This window comes from Cetorhinus maximus, chromosome 29, assembly GCF_964194155.1.
Source record: "Cetorhinus maximus chromosome 29, sCetMax3.hap1.1, whole genome shotgun sequence".
Taxonomy (NCBI): domain Eukaryota; kingdom Metazoa; phylum Chordata; class Chondrichthyes; order Lamniformes; family Cetorhinidae; genus Cetorhinus; species Cetorhinus maximus.
Window position 1 is genome coordinate 89,090 of NC_135907.1, and position 12,578 is coordinate 101,667.

The window sequence follows — 12,578 nt, forward strand, 5'->3', positions numbered from 1 at the left end:
CATTGGTGACTCATCATTACCTTACATCCCTGTACTGCGAGAGATAAATCTTCAGCCACTATGCACCATGGCTCTGGACTTCTCTTCCTAAACATCTTGCCTCACAAAAAGCTCTCCTGCTTTCAATAAAGCTTTCTTCAGCCACTTCATTTTCTTCCCTCCAAACACCCCTCAACAATTCTTTCAGTGTTATCACTTTCATTAGTAAAATTCCCAGAAATGTTGGTCTATGTGAGGAGTGTCATATCAGTCTAAATTTTACAGACCACGTGCCCCTATGATCCACGATATAGAAAAACACCCTTAATGACAGCACAGGATGTTTTACACCATTGAGCAGGGATGAGCCACCTATTTTATAAAATCAGCTTTGCTACAAAAGAGAAACTTCACACACTAACTGCGTAAATGTCTTTATTTAGGTGCCTATGAAAGCATTTATTAACAAGTTGTAAAGTTTGACTGAAGCATACATACAGACTTATACACAATTAATGAACACATTCATGTTTATAAATCTAGCAGTTATCAATCAATTCTCCAGTTAATAAAAAAGTACAGGTTAAGTTAAAAAAAAGCAATGCATTAAACTCCCAGAACCTCATTCACTGACTCAACTTTACCCGGTTCAAATTTAAGAGAGTGGGTTGTGTTAAGCTGTTGCATCTCCTATTTGTTTCATTGCAACTTGCACTTGATACAAATGATATATAAACTCCACGGTCTTGCCATTCGAAATAATTTGAACCAATGGTTATGCATTTTCTTGCACTAATCAACACATGGACAACGCAAAGATCAGTCCAAGCAAACAGCTTTTGTATAAGTAAGTATCAGGAAGATGAAAATGATCAGCTTCCCACCAAACCAGCTGGAGTGCACAGAAATTCTGTACTCCAAGATGCAGAGAAGGAAAGTGGAGTTTAGTCAAGTGTTCTACAAATTTATTTCCTATATTACTAAGCGCATTGAATTTTCTAGAATATTTTTCTTTCGTACAATATTACTAAGGACTACCAACTATTTTACATTAGATTTTACACAACTTCATTTTCACATTCTCAAAGAATGTTTCTTTTACATTGAGGGTCAGAAAATTGTCAACTGTATTTTTTTTTTTAAGTTTGTTTTTCAAAACCCTGGCACTCCACCCTCCCCAGTCAAAGAACCTGGAGGAAACCAAGTGTAATACAGGAGAAGCACATTGGAAACAAAGAGCTGCTGGAATTTCCCCCCACTCCAAACTTTCAAAGCCAGGTTATTTTGTTTATAAGCAACTGAACTGCTGATAATTTTAAACAGTCCCCCAGAAAGCCCCATTTACACAATTTATTTTCTCAAAGTGAACTCTGGCAACAAATAATTGTGGCTGTCCTCATCCAAGAGACACATTTGTTGTGTCAGCACAGATATCCAGCAGTGGCTTCCGAGGCAAGAGGACATTACCTCCAGCAACTTTCCTGTTCCATTTTGAGGCTTTAGGTTGAGGACAGGCCCCAATATTGAGTTAGTGACAACCAGGCCGTCTTTAAAACCAGTGTAAATAGGATGCAAAGCAGAGAAGCTTCAACATGCATCGTGCAAATTTCCTGCTATACGGTTACTTGCAACACATGCAAGAAAGATCAGTGAAATATTTATCTTTTTGTAAACTATAAAAAAATACATACTTTTAAACCAGCATCCTCTTTAATAGTCATGAGATCCATTGAAGTCTACAAACTTATGAACTCACTCAGCTCCTGGCAAATTCTCACATTTTAGACAATGCCTGCCCTTTCATTCCTTGGCTCCCTAACCCAAATTAATTGCAACAGTTGAAGAAAGAATACAGGAGAATTCTCCCCTAAATTCTGGCAAAAGTGTACAAGTGTGTGTGCCTGACTTTGTTAGACTAGTCATAACAACATGTAACATGTAGCTAAATAGACCACTCACCAACTATTACAATGGGGAAATTTGGGAAAAAAAAAGGATTAGTTCTACCCATGGAAGTGCTTTACAGGCCCAAGCTAGTTAAGAGGGTGCAGTGATGTGGTTATGTTAGTGTTTGTACCCTGGTCTGGTGTGTTAGAAGAGCTACTGAACTAGTTTTGTGGGGCAGGCATTTTATTATTTTAATAAATAACTTGTCAATACACAAGGACAAAACATCACGATTAAAAATAATCTTTCATTAACTTTAAATATAGGCAGTGACTTTAAAAAAAAAAATCGACCAATGTTAAATCAATTTGGTCACTTGCTCCATAGCCATTGGGCCTGACTTTAACGGTCTGTACAGCACTGAACTCCCATTTGGTTGTCCACCAGATGCTTTGCTCTCTCAACATTACAGACGTTTTTCAAACTGAAGCTTTTAACAGGTCCTATTGCTTCTTCATTCAGTCCTGTTTTCTTTATTCACAGACTGACATTAAAATCAAAAAGGCCACACTGTAGGCCAAAAGTAGGGTGACCCTCTGAGTGCAACGCATCATAAAGACTTCAGGCTTTGTTCACAGTTTATCAGTAGAATGTATAAATACAAAATAATTTTATGATTTGAGAAAGAAGAAGATTATTTTAGATAATTTCCCTCCAGTATTTAATCTGACTTTTATATAAGATGCTATGAAGAGATGCTGCTTTTAAGAAGTAATCAGCACTCACAGCTCAGTAAAAGCCACAGAGAAGGGTTAAGCCATGCCCAAGGGCCTTTTGCTTTATAGCCACAAATAGTTGGTTAATGGTACATAGACTTATGGTAGTGAAGGATTAACAGTTACAGTACAATTATCTCCTTTAACCATTTTGCTCTGGGATAATTAGTATCATTACATTACCTAGTTGAATTCAATCAAGCCTCCATTAGTTTCACTGGCTCTCTCTCTCTCATGTTGCACTTTCCCAAATACTACAGCAATCCAAGGGGCCATTTGGCTACTAATAAATATGGGGATTCTGTCTATCAAGTGGGGTTAAACTGATAGCTGGGAAATGGAGGAAAAATTTGAGCTGCCTAACTACTGGAATAACCAAAACAAAAACAGAAATAGCTGGAAAAACTCAGCAGGTCTGACAGCATCTGCGGAGAGGAACACAGTTAACGTTTCGAGTCTGTATGACCCTTCAACAGAACTTCTGATGAAGAGCCATACGGACTCGAAACGTCAACTGTGTTCCTCTCCACAGATGCTGTCAGACCTGCTGAGTTTTTCCAGCTATTTTTGTTTTTGTTTCAGATTTCCAGCATCCGCAGTATTTTGCTTTTATCTTACTGGAATAACTAGTTGATTTGGTGCTAATTTCTGTACAAAGATCTTCAGCATTGTCCTGCTGGCCAGTCACGGGGCAATGTGGACAAGGGAGATCTCTCCTTTCACCTGGAGGCCTCAATACGAAGCATTGTGCTGCCAGGTGAACACAGAAGAGAAACAAAATCCTTCTGCTCAACCCAGATAAAGGAGTTCAGATATTAAAGCAGTTCTGCAATCTGAGTGAGAATGAAGACTCTCAATGATTCCAGGTTGACCAGTCAAAGAATCTAGCTTCTGGAAACTTGGAAGTATTTTTCACCGTAACCTCCTCTATTGAAACAAAGGTTCATGAGGTTGAAGCAGGAGAAAGATTAGGTTACTCAGCAGAGCAGGGAAGACAGAATGAAATAAAAGGAGGCAACTCCATTATCTCTGGATCAGATTCAATTGGTGAGTTAATTTATTCAATATATTTTCTTAAATTACACATCATCTCTGTGCCCTGTTTGTCTTGACCAATACTTTTATTTGAAGTACAAGTGCATTGTAGGGACTGGGATATCAGTAAGCACACAGCTATTTCCTTTACAACGTGTTAGATTGTGGAGAAGTCAGGATATTCAATTTTCCTGCAAGAAACAGGGAAAACTATAAGTTAGGGATTAGTTCACTCTTAAAAAGGGACTAAATGCTGCTTCTAACTCCTTGCAAATTACAGTATGCTTCTGGAACACAACAACTCAAACACTACATCACAGCATCCTCAGGACATTTAATCCACAAAATCAGGGAGAAGCCATGTTATATGGCAAGTGAACTTCTCAAAATGATTGCAAGATCCGGACAATGATGGACCACATTTCAACTGGTACCAACAGGAGCCACAGGTGCAACCTAATACCGTCAACTAGGAGTTTAGGGAAGAACAAATCTTCAAACTAGAATCACATGAACTGTGGCAAAATATCAACAATAAAGTTATGGATTCTGTCTTTCCAATCTTGTGTCTAAAGGGACCATTTAGAGCGTTTTAAAAAAAAAACACTGGGTTAAAGTATTAATGGATAAAGGTTGTGGTGGAGGCAATACAAGGTGACAAACAGTGAAGTGTATTCATTTAAATATGTTTACAGAGTTGCTCTCTAACTAAATAGCCCAAACACAATACTGTAGCTCTGATACCCAGGTTTCAAAAGCCTGTACACAATTTCTTCTTCCATTTTAATAGTACCTCCATCGTACTGGACCAAATCCAGACAGGATTTGAGATTATAGAAACAAAATGAAAGAGATTTTTCCCATTCCCCTTAAGAAATACATTATAAAATGATTTTTTGTTTTAGCAAAGCAGTTCACGCAAACATTCTAGGGATGATTCCTTCATTCCTCTCCTGCCAAACTTTCAAAGTATTTCTCAGTAATATTCCTAACACGGTTAGTCTCCATTATTTTCTGCTAGAATATTTTATTTAATATATAGGACATTGAAAAGATCTAAACCATACCAACTTTCTATACCAAAAAATTCTAAAGTCTAGAAATGATGCTGCATGATTACTGGCCAATGAGCATTATGACAAAGTTACTCTATTTTCTTTTTAAAGAGGCATTATTTAAAACAATTGATTTTGTAGGAATCTTTATCTGCTTGCATTACACAAAGTAAATCTTATAATTAAACTCTTAGTATATTTTGAAGACTATTCACTACAAGTTGCATTTTTAAAAATTATTCAAGGGGTGCAATTCATCAACATTTACTGGCTGCCGGCTCCAGATAGTTACAGGACACTATCAATATTTCAAAACTGGGGGCTAGTCATATTAGGTCAAAATTTTTCCTTCGCAAGGTGATGAGGAATTCCCAGTTTTCCAGTGGAAAAGGTCCTGTAGGGTTTCAGTGCACAGGTAAATCATTCCGATTTTCTGTGCAAAGACATCTAAGATATCAAGAGCCTGCAGTCCCAGGTGTTGGAAAGAGCCAGGCAAGTGGCTGATTATCGAATACAAATGCAGCTTCTAACAACAGAATTTTTAGAAAATAAACGATTCACAAACGATTGGAAGAATCAGCACTTCAAACAGGCTCAGTTGTTCTTCTTCTCTTCTGCTGGTGTGTAAGGTGGGGGCTGATCCTACAACAGAAAATACTTGTGTTATTGTTGGATTTGAATACTGAGGTGACACACAATGGCCCTGGATGGAGTACCCTCTGGTTATATTAACATATTAGAAAGCAATAGTTAATGTGATCATACCAGCAGTACTTTGTTTGTTGCGGGGGGGGGGGGGGGGGGGGGGGGGGGGGGGGGGTGAGGAGGACAAGGTCGAGGAGTTAAAGATGCCCCAGTGAAAAGCCAAGTGTCCTCACACGAAAAGGAAATGTCATTCCAGACACTGAGTTTGAGGAGAGGACCTGTGCAGTGGACAAATACTTCACTTGGGCAGGGCTGGGGAACCATGAATCCAGGTACACGTGGGCCAGGATTTCAGTCGGTGTGCGGGGTTGGGCCCGATACGCCAGTATGTAAAATGACGCGTGATGACGTCGGGCATGAGTCCTGACGTCATTGCGCTGTCTCGCAATGTTTCGTTCAGCGAGCGTGTGCACCGATAATTGATAGGCCTATTAAGGCCACTAACAATTAATTAATGTCAAGTTAACGCTGCCTGTCCAACTTAACGTTTGGCGGGCAGGCAAAAAAGCCAAGCGGCCTTCATGTTTTGTTAGGAAACCTCATCCACGAGCGGGGTGAGGTTTCCTAAAGCTTTATGAATTAAATAAAAAGTTTTCCTGAAAAATAAAAACATGTCCCATCTCATGTGACACGGTTTCATTAAATTTTTTATTGGTTTTATTATTTTCAAAAGCGCTTCAATCTCCTCGAGGCAGCTCCATGCCTCAGGGAGATTGAAGTGCTAGAGCTCTGGCCCTGACTCTCCCTCCCCCTCCCCCTCCTCCAGGTAGCACTGAGCACTGCCGCTCATGTATTACGCTGAATGGGCCTTAATTGGCCAGCTTGCATAAAATGGCGGTGTGGAGCCGATCGTGGGCTGCGGTCGGCTCTGCAAATGCCCCCGTCTGCTCCCGCCCGACATGGGAAAAATTCAGGCCATGGGCATCTTCAACAAATGTGCCTTTGAGGTGGCCTATAGTGGTCCTTTTAAAGATCTCTGTCAGGCCACATGTAGACCTGGTTCTCCTTGATGCTGCTAACACTGGCTGCTGTAGGACAAATCGGTATTGCAGATGGAGCTTCAAACAAGCAGTAAGATCACCCCCAACGCCACCCTCACCACATTTTGGAGGTTTAGGAATCCATTTAGCATCTGAAACAGCATGAATTCACATAGAGTATTTGGGACAGTTTCTTATGGCAATATGTCTGGCTGTTTTAGACCTGGTAATGTGTGATCAGATAGGATTAATGATCTCATTGTAAAGGATCCTCTAGGCAAGAGTGATCATAATATAATGAATTTCACATTCAATTGGAGTGTGGGAAACTCAGATCTGAAACTAGTGTCTTAAACTTAAGTAAAGCCAATTACAAAGGGATGAAAACCGAGTTGGCTAAAGTAGACTAAGAAAAGATGGTAGAGAAGTGGCAGACATTTAAGAGAGTTAGTTCATAACTCTCAACAAAAATATACTATAGCTAATTAAGGAAGTTAAGAATGGTATTAAATTGAAAGAAAAGATGTGCAATGCTGTGAAGAACATTAGTAGTTGGCCCAAAAATTGGGAAATTTTTGTTTAGAGACTAGCAAAAGATGACCAAAGGGAGAAATTAAGAGAGAAAACTAGCAAGAAATATGAAAAGCAGTAAGTGCTTCTACAAGTACATAAAAAATGGGTAGCTAAAGTAAATGCTGGTCCCTCAGCAGATGAGGCTGGGAAATTAATAATGGGAAACAAGGAAATGGCAGAAAGCTTGAATAAATATTCATGTCAGAAGACAAAAAGCATCCCAATAATAACAGAAAATTAAATGGAAGGAGGATTTTTTGTTCATTCATGAGGTTTGGGCATTGCTGACGAGGCCAGCATTTATTGCCCATCCCTAATTGCCCTTGAGAAGATGATGGTGAGTTGCCTTCTTGAACCGCTGCAGTCCATGTGGTGCAGGTACACCCACAGTGCTGTTAGGGAGAGAGTTCCAGTATTTTCACCCAGTGACAGTGAAGGAATGGCGATATACTTCCAAGTCAGGGTGGTGAGTGGCTTGATGGGGAACATGCAGGTGGTGGTGCTGCCATCTATCTGCTGCCCTTGTCCTTCTGGATAGTAGTGGCCGTGGGTTTCAAAGGTGCTGTTGAAGGAGTCTTGGTGAGTTTCTGCAGTGCATCTTGTAGATGGTACACACACTGCTGCAACTGTGTGTCAGTGGTGGAGGGAGTGAATGTTTGTGGATGGGGTGCCAATCAAGTGGGCTGCTTGGTCCTGGCGTCAAGCTTCTTGAGTGTTGTTGGAGCTGCACTCATCCAGGCAACTGGGGAGTATTCCATCACACTCCTGGCTTGTGCCTTGTAGATGGTGGCCAAGCTTTCGCAAGTCAGGAGGTGGGTTACTCACTGCAGGATTCCCAGCCTCTGACCTGCTCTTGTAGCCACAGTATTCATCCGGCTAGTCCTGTTGGGTTTCCCCCAGGATGTTGATAGTGTGGGAGTTCAGCGATGGTAATGCCATTGAATGTCATGGAGCGATGGTTCGATTCTCTCTTATTTGGCATGGTTATTGCCTGCTACTTGTGTGGTGCAAATGTTACTTGCCACTTCGTCAGCCTAAACCTGGATGTTGTCCAGGTCTTGCTGCATTTGGACATGGACTGCTTCAGTTTGAGTCGTGAATGGTCCTGAACATTGTGCCATCATCAGCGAACATCCCCATTTCTGACCTTACAATGGAAGGAAGGTCATTGATGAAGCAGCTGAAGATGGTTGGACCTAGGACACTACCCTGAGGAACTCCTGCAGTTATGTCCTGGAACTGAGATGATTGACCTCCAACAATCACAACCATCTTCCTTTGTGCTAGGTATAACTCCAACCAGCGGAGAGTTTTTCCCCGATTCCCATTGACTCCCGTTTTGCTGGGGCTCCTTGATGCCACACTGGGTCGAATGCTGCCTTGATGTCAAGGACAGTCACTCTCACCTCACCTCTGGAGTTCAGTGGTTTTGTCCATGTTCGGACCAAGGCAGTAATGAGGTCAGAGCCGAGTAGCCCTGGCGGAGCCCAAACTGAGCATCAGTAAGCAAGTTATTGCTAAGCAAGTGCTGCTTAATAGCACTGCTGATGCCCCCTACCATCACTTTACTAATGACCAAGAGTAGATTGATGGGGCGGTAATTGACTGGGTTGGATTTGTCTAGCTTTTTGTGTATAGGACATACATAGGCAAATTTCCACTTTGCTGGGTAGATGCCAGTGTTATAGTTGGACTGGAACAGCTTGGCTAGAGGCCCAGCAAGTTTTGGAGCACAAGTCTTCAGTACTATTGCTGGAATATTGTCAGGGCCCATAACCTTTACAGTATCCAGCGACTTCAGCCATTCCTTTATATCACATGGAGTGAAATGGAATTGGCTGAAGACTGGCATCTATGATGCTGGGGACCTCTGGAGGAGGGAGAGATGGATCATCCACTCAGTACTTCTGGCTGCAGATTGTAGCAATCAGCACTTTTGCACTGATATGCTGGGTTCTCCCGTCATTGAGGATGGAGATATTTGTGGAGCCTCCTCCAATGAGTTGTTTAATTGTCCACCACCATTCATGACTGGTTGTGGCAGGACTGCAGAGCTTAGATCTGATCTGTCGGTTGCAGAATCGCTTGGCTCTGTCTATCACTTGCTGCTTATGTTGTTTGGTAAGCAAGTAATCCTGTGTTGTAGCTTCACCAGGTTGACACCTCATTTTTAGGTATGCCTGGTGCTGCTCCTGGCATGCCCTCCTGCAATCTTCATTGAACTAGGGTTGGTCCCCTGGCTTCGTGGTAATGGTAGAGTGGGGATATGCCAGGCCATGAGGTCACAGAATGTGGTTGAGTACAATTCTGTTGCTGCTGATGGCCTACAGCGCCTCATGGATGCCCAGTTTTGAGTTGCTAGATTTGTTCGAAATCGATCCCTGTTAGCACAATGGCAGTGCCACACAACAATGGAGGGTAATTCCCAATGTGAAGACAGAACTTCGTCTCCACAAGAACTGTGCGGTGGTCACTCCTACCGATACTGTTATGGACACATACATCTGTGGCAGGTAGGCTGGTGAGCATGGGATCAAATATGTTTCTCTCTCTTGTTGGTTCCCTGGCCATCTGCCATTGACCTAGTCCAGCAAGTATGTCTTTTAGGAATTGAAAACAATCACGATCATTAGAGAAAAAGTACTCCATTAACTAACAGGACTAAGGGTTGAAAAGTCTCCTGGTCCTGATGGTCTGCATCTTAGGGTCTTAAAAGGAGTTGCTGCAGAGATAGTGGATACATTGATTATAATCTTCCAAAATTCCCTATGTTCTGGAAATGTCACAGGGGATTGGAAAACCACAAATGTTACACTTATATTCGAGAAGAGAGACAGGAAGCAGGAAATTATAGGCCAGTTAGTCTGACATTTGTCATTGGAAAAATGCTGGAAACATTAAAGTAGTAGCAGTACTACCAGTAGTAGCACTTAGAAAATCATAACACAAGCAGAATCAACATGGCTTTATGAAACAGAAATATTGTTAGATAAAATTTATTGGATTCTTTAAGGATGTAACAAGCAGGCTGGATAAAGGGGAACCAGAAGATTGCTGTACTTGGGTTTCCAAAAAGGCATTTGATGGGGTGCAACATAAAAGGTTGCTACACAGAGCTCATGATGTTGTAAGCAATGAATAGAAGATTGGTTAACTAGCAGGAAAATGGTCAGGCTAAATGGATCATTTTCAGGTTGGAAAACTAAGTGGCGGAGTGCCACAGGGATCAGTGCTATGGCCTCAACTATTTATAATCTATATGAATAACTTGGATGAAGGGACCACCTGTATTGTAGCCAAATTTGCTGATGATACAAAGATAGGTAGGAGAGCAAGTTGTGAGGAAGATACAAAGTTTGCAAAGGGATATAAATAGGTTAAGTGAGTGGGCAAAAAAATTGGCAGATGGAATATGATTTGGGAAAATGTGAGGTTGAACACTATTAGTAAGAGGAGAATAGCAGAACATTATTTAAATGGGGAGTAGCTGCAGAATGCTGCGGTACAAAGGGATCTGAGTGCCCTTGTACATGAATTTCAAAAAGTCAGCAAGCAGTACTGCAACTAATTAGGAAGTCAAATGGAATGTAAAAGTAGGGAAATCTTGCTACATCAGTACAGGGTACTGGTGAGACACCTGGAGTAGTGCGTACAGTTTTGGTCTCATTTAAGGAAGGATATCCTTGCACTGGAAGCAGTTCAGAGGAGGTTTATCAGTTGATTCCTGGAATGGAGGTGTTAGTTTTTGAGGAAAGGTTGAGCAGGTAGGGCCTATACTCATTTGAGTTTAGAAGAATGAGAGCTGATCTTATTGAAACATAAAAGATTCTGAAGTGACTTGACACAGATGCTGAGAGGATGTTTCCCCTCAGAGGCGAATCTAGAATCTCCAATAAAGATGATGAAGAGGAAGAATTTCTGCAAGAGTTGTTGGGATTCACTGCCCAGGACAGCAGGAGAGATTGGGTCATTGAATATATTCAAAGCTATGTTGGACAGATGTTTGATCTACAAAGCAGTCCAAGGTTATGGGGGGGCAGGCTGGAAAAGTGGAGTTAAGGCCACAATCAGATCAGCCATGATTTTATTGAATGGAGGAACAGGCTCAGTGAGCCAAATGGCATAACTCCTGCTCCTATGTTCCACACACTGAATCTTATCAAGATAAGATGTCATTCAGCACCAATTTAAATAATGAAAAGCAACTTTTACACGACTGAATTGCAGACCCAATTCTGGGGTAAATGCAGCTGTACACTGCTAATGACCTGTGACAGGTTCTTCCTTGGGGGAAGGAGCTACAATGAAAGAAACAGAAGTCATAGGAAGGCTGAGCAGCAATGAACTCTTACCATTGGCATGTAGACACTGTGAGGATTGGATGGATTGTAGTAAGCACTAGAAGCTGCTTCTGCTGCTTTAGCTCCACCTGAAAGCGAAAAGATACAACAATTTAAAGTGGCATTTTTCTCCAAACTCTTCCCCCTATTGAAGCCTCTTCTTCCTGCCCTACCCAAAGAAATGATCCTAAATCATCTCCTCTTCCCTCTCAAAATACCATTCCTGACCTTTTCCCCTAAAGACTACAATCAGAGTCTGCTGCTACTTGAAGTGATTCTGGCCAGAATAGTGGGCAGTAGCTAGAATCATTTCCATTAGAAGGCGGATAGGTAGCAATGATGCTGAAGGAAGAATCAGAAAACTCAATGCAACACAAATTGCTTACTTCCAGCTCAATGGTAGTACATGTGAAGGCTTTCCACAGAACCACCTTGCATTTTAACAGTGGGATTAAATAGAATTTACTATCGACTTCTTCAACAGCACCTTCCGAACTGTGACTTCTATCGCCTAGAAGAACAAAGGAATGGGAACACCGCCAACTACAAGTTTTGCTCCAAATTGCAAACCATCCTGACTTAGAAAGATCACCTCATTCCTTCACCGTCACTGGCTAAAAGTCTTGGAACACCCCATTAACAACACTGTGAAAGTACCTGCACCACAAAAAGACTGTAGCAGTTCATGAAAGTACTACTCAAGGGCAACTGGGAGTGAGCAATAAATTTTGATGATGCCAGCATTGCTAACATCCCAAGGAGGAACATTTGGCCCAACAGGTCCATGCTAGAGTTTATGGTCCACACAGCCTCCTCTGATCCTCTTCATCTAACCCAACCAGCTTAACCGTCTATCCCTTTCTCCCTCATGTGCATATTTAGCTTCCATGTAAATCAATCTATGCTATTTGCCTCAATCATTCCCTGTGGTAACGAGTTCAACATTCTAACCACTCTGGCTGGAGGTTTCTGAATTTCCTGTTAGTCACCAATAAATCTATCTTAAATTTTTTAAAGAAAATTTAGGCTTTCCCTGGGTTTCTTTAAACAAACAGTCAATGATGCACATCAACTAAATGAACTATAGATCACATTCTGAAAATGTTTAAGGTATGCAGTGTACCTACCAGGCAATCCAGGTTCGACCACACTAACTGGAGGAGGTCCAGGATAGGGAGGTGGAGGTGGCATATACATGTCCATTGCAGGAGCAGATGGATAGACTCCTGAAATTACATATTAGGTATA

General features: G+C 41.5%; 1 protein-coding gene across 3 annotated transcripts in view; it reads right to left on the reverse strand.

Annotated features, from left to right (window-relative positions):
* Positions 1 to 401: 401 nt before the first annotated feature.
* LOC144669534 (WW domain-binding protein 2-like) overlaps positions 402 to 12,578 on the reverse strand; it is a 35,509-nt gene continuing 23,332 nt past the window's right edge. Inside the window, exons 6-9 of one of the 3 annotated variants that reach the window (XM_078532004.1) lie at positions 12,458 to 12,556; positions 11,343 to 11,419; positions 5,298 to 5,374; positions 402 to 3,868 (exon numbers count right to left, since the gene is read on the reverse strand). In XM_078532004.1, coding sequence (XP_078388130.1) covers positions 5,327 to 5,374; positions 11,343 to 11,419; positions 12,458 to 12,556 — 224 coding nt within the window. In that variant the 3' untranslated portion in view covers positions 402 to 3,868; positions 5,298 to 5,326. Of the gene's footprint in view, positions 3,869 to 5,293; positions 5,375 to 11,342; positions 11,420 to 12,457; positions 12,557 to 12,578 lie in introns of all 3 variants that reach the window. The other 2 variants (XM_078532007.1, XM_078532006.1) reach the window with 2 other exon arrangements.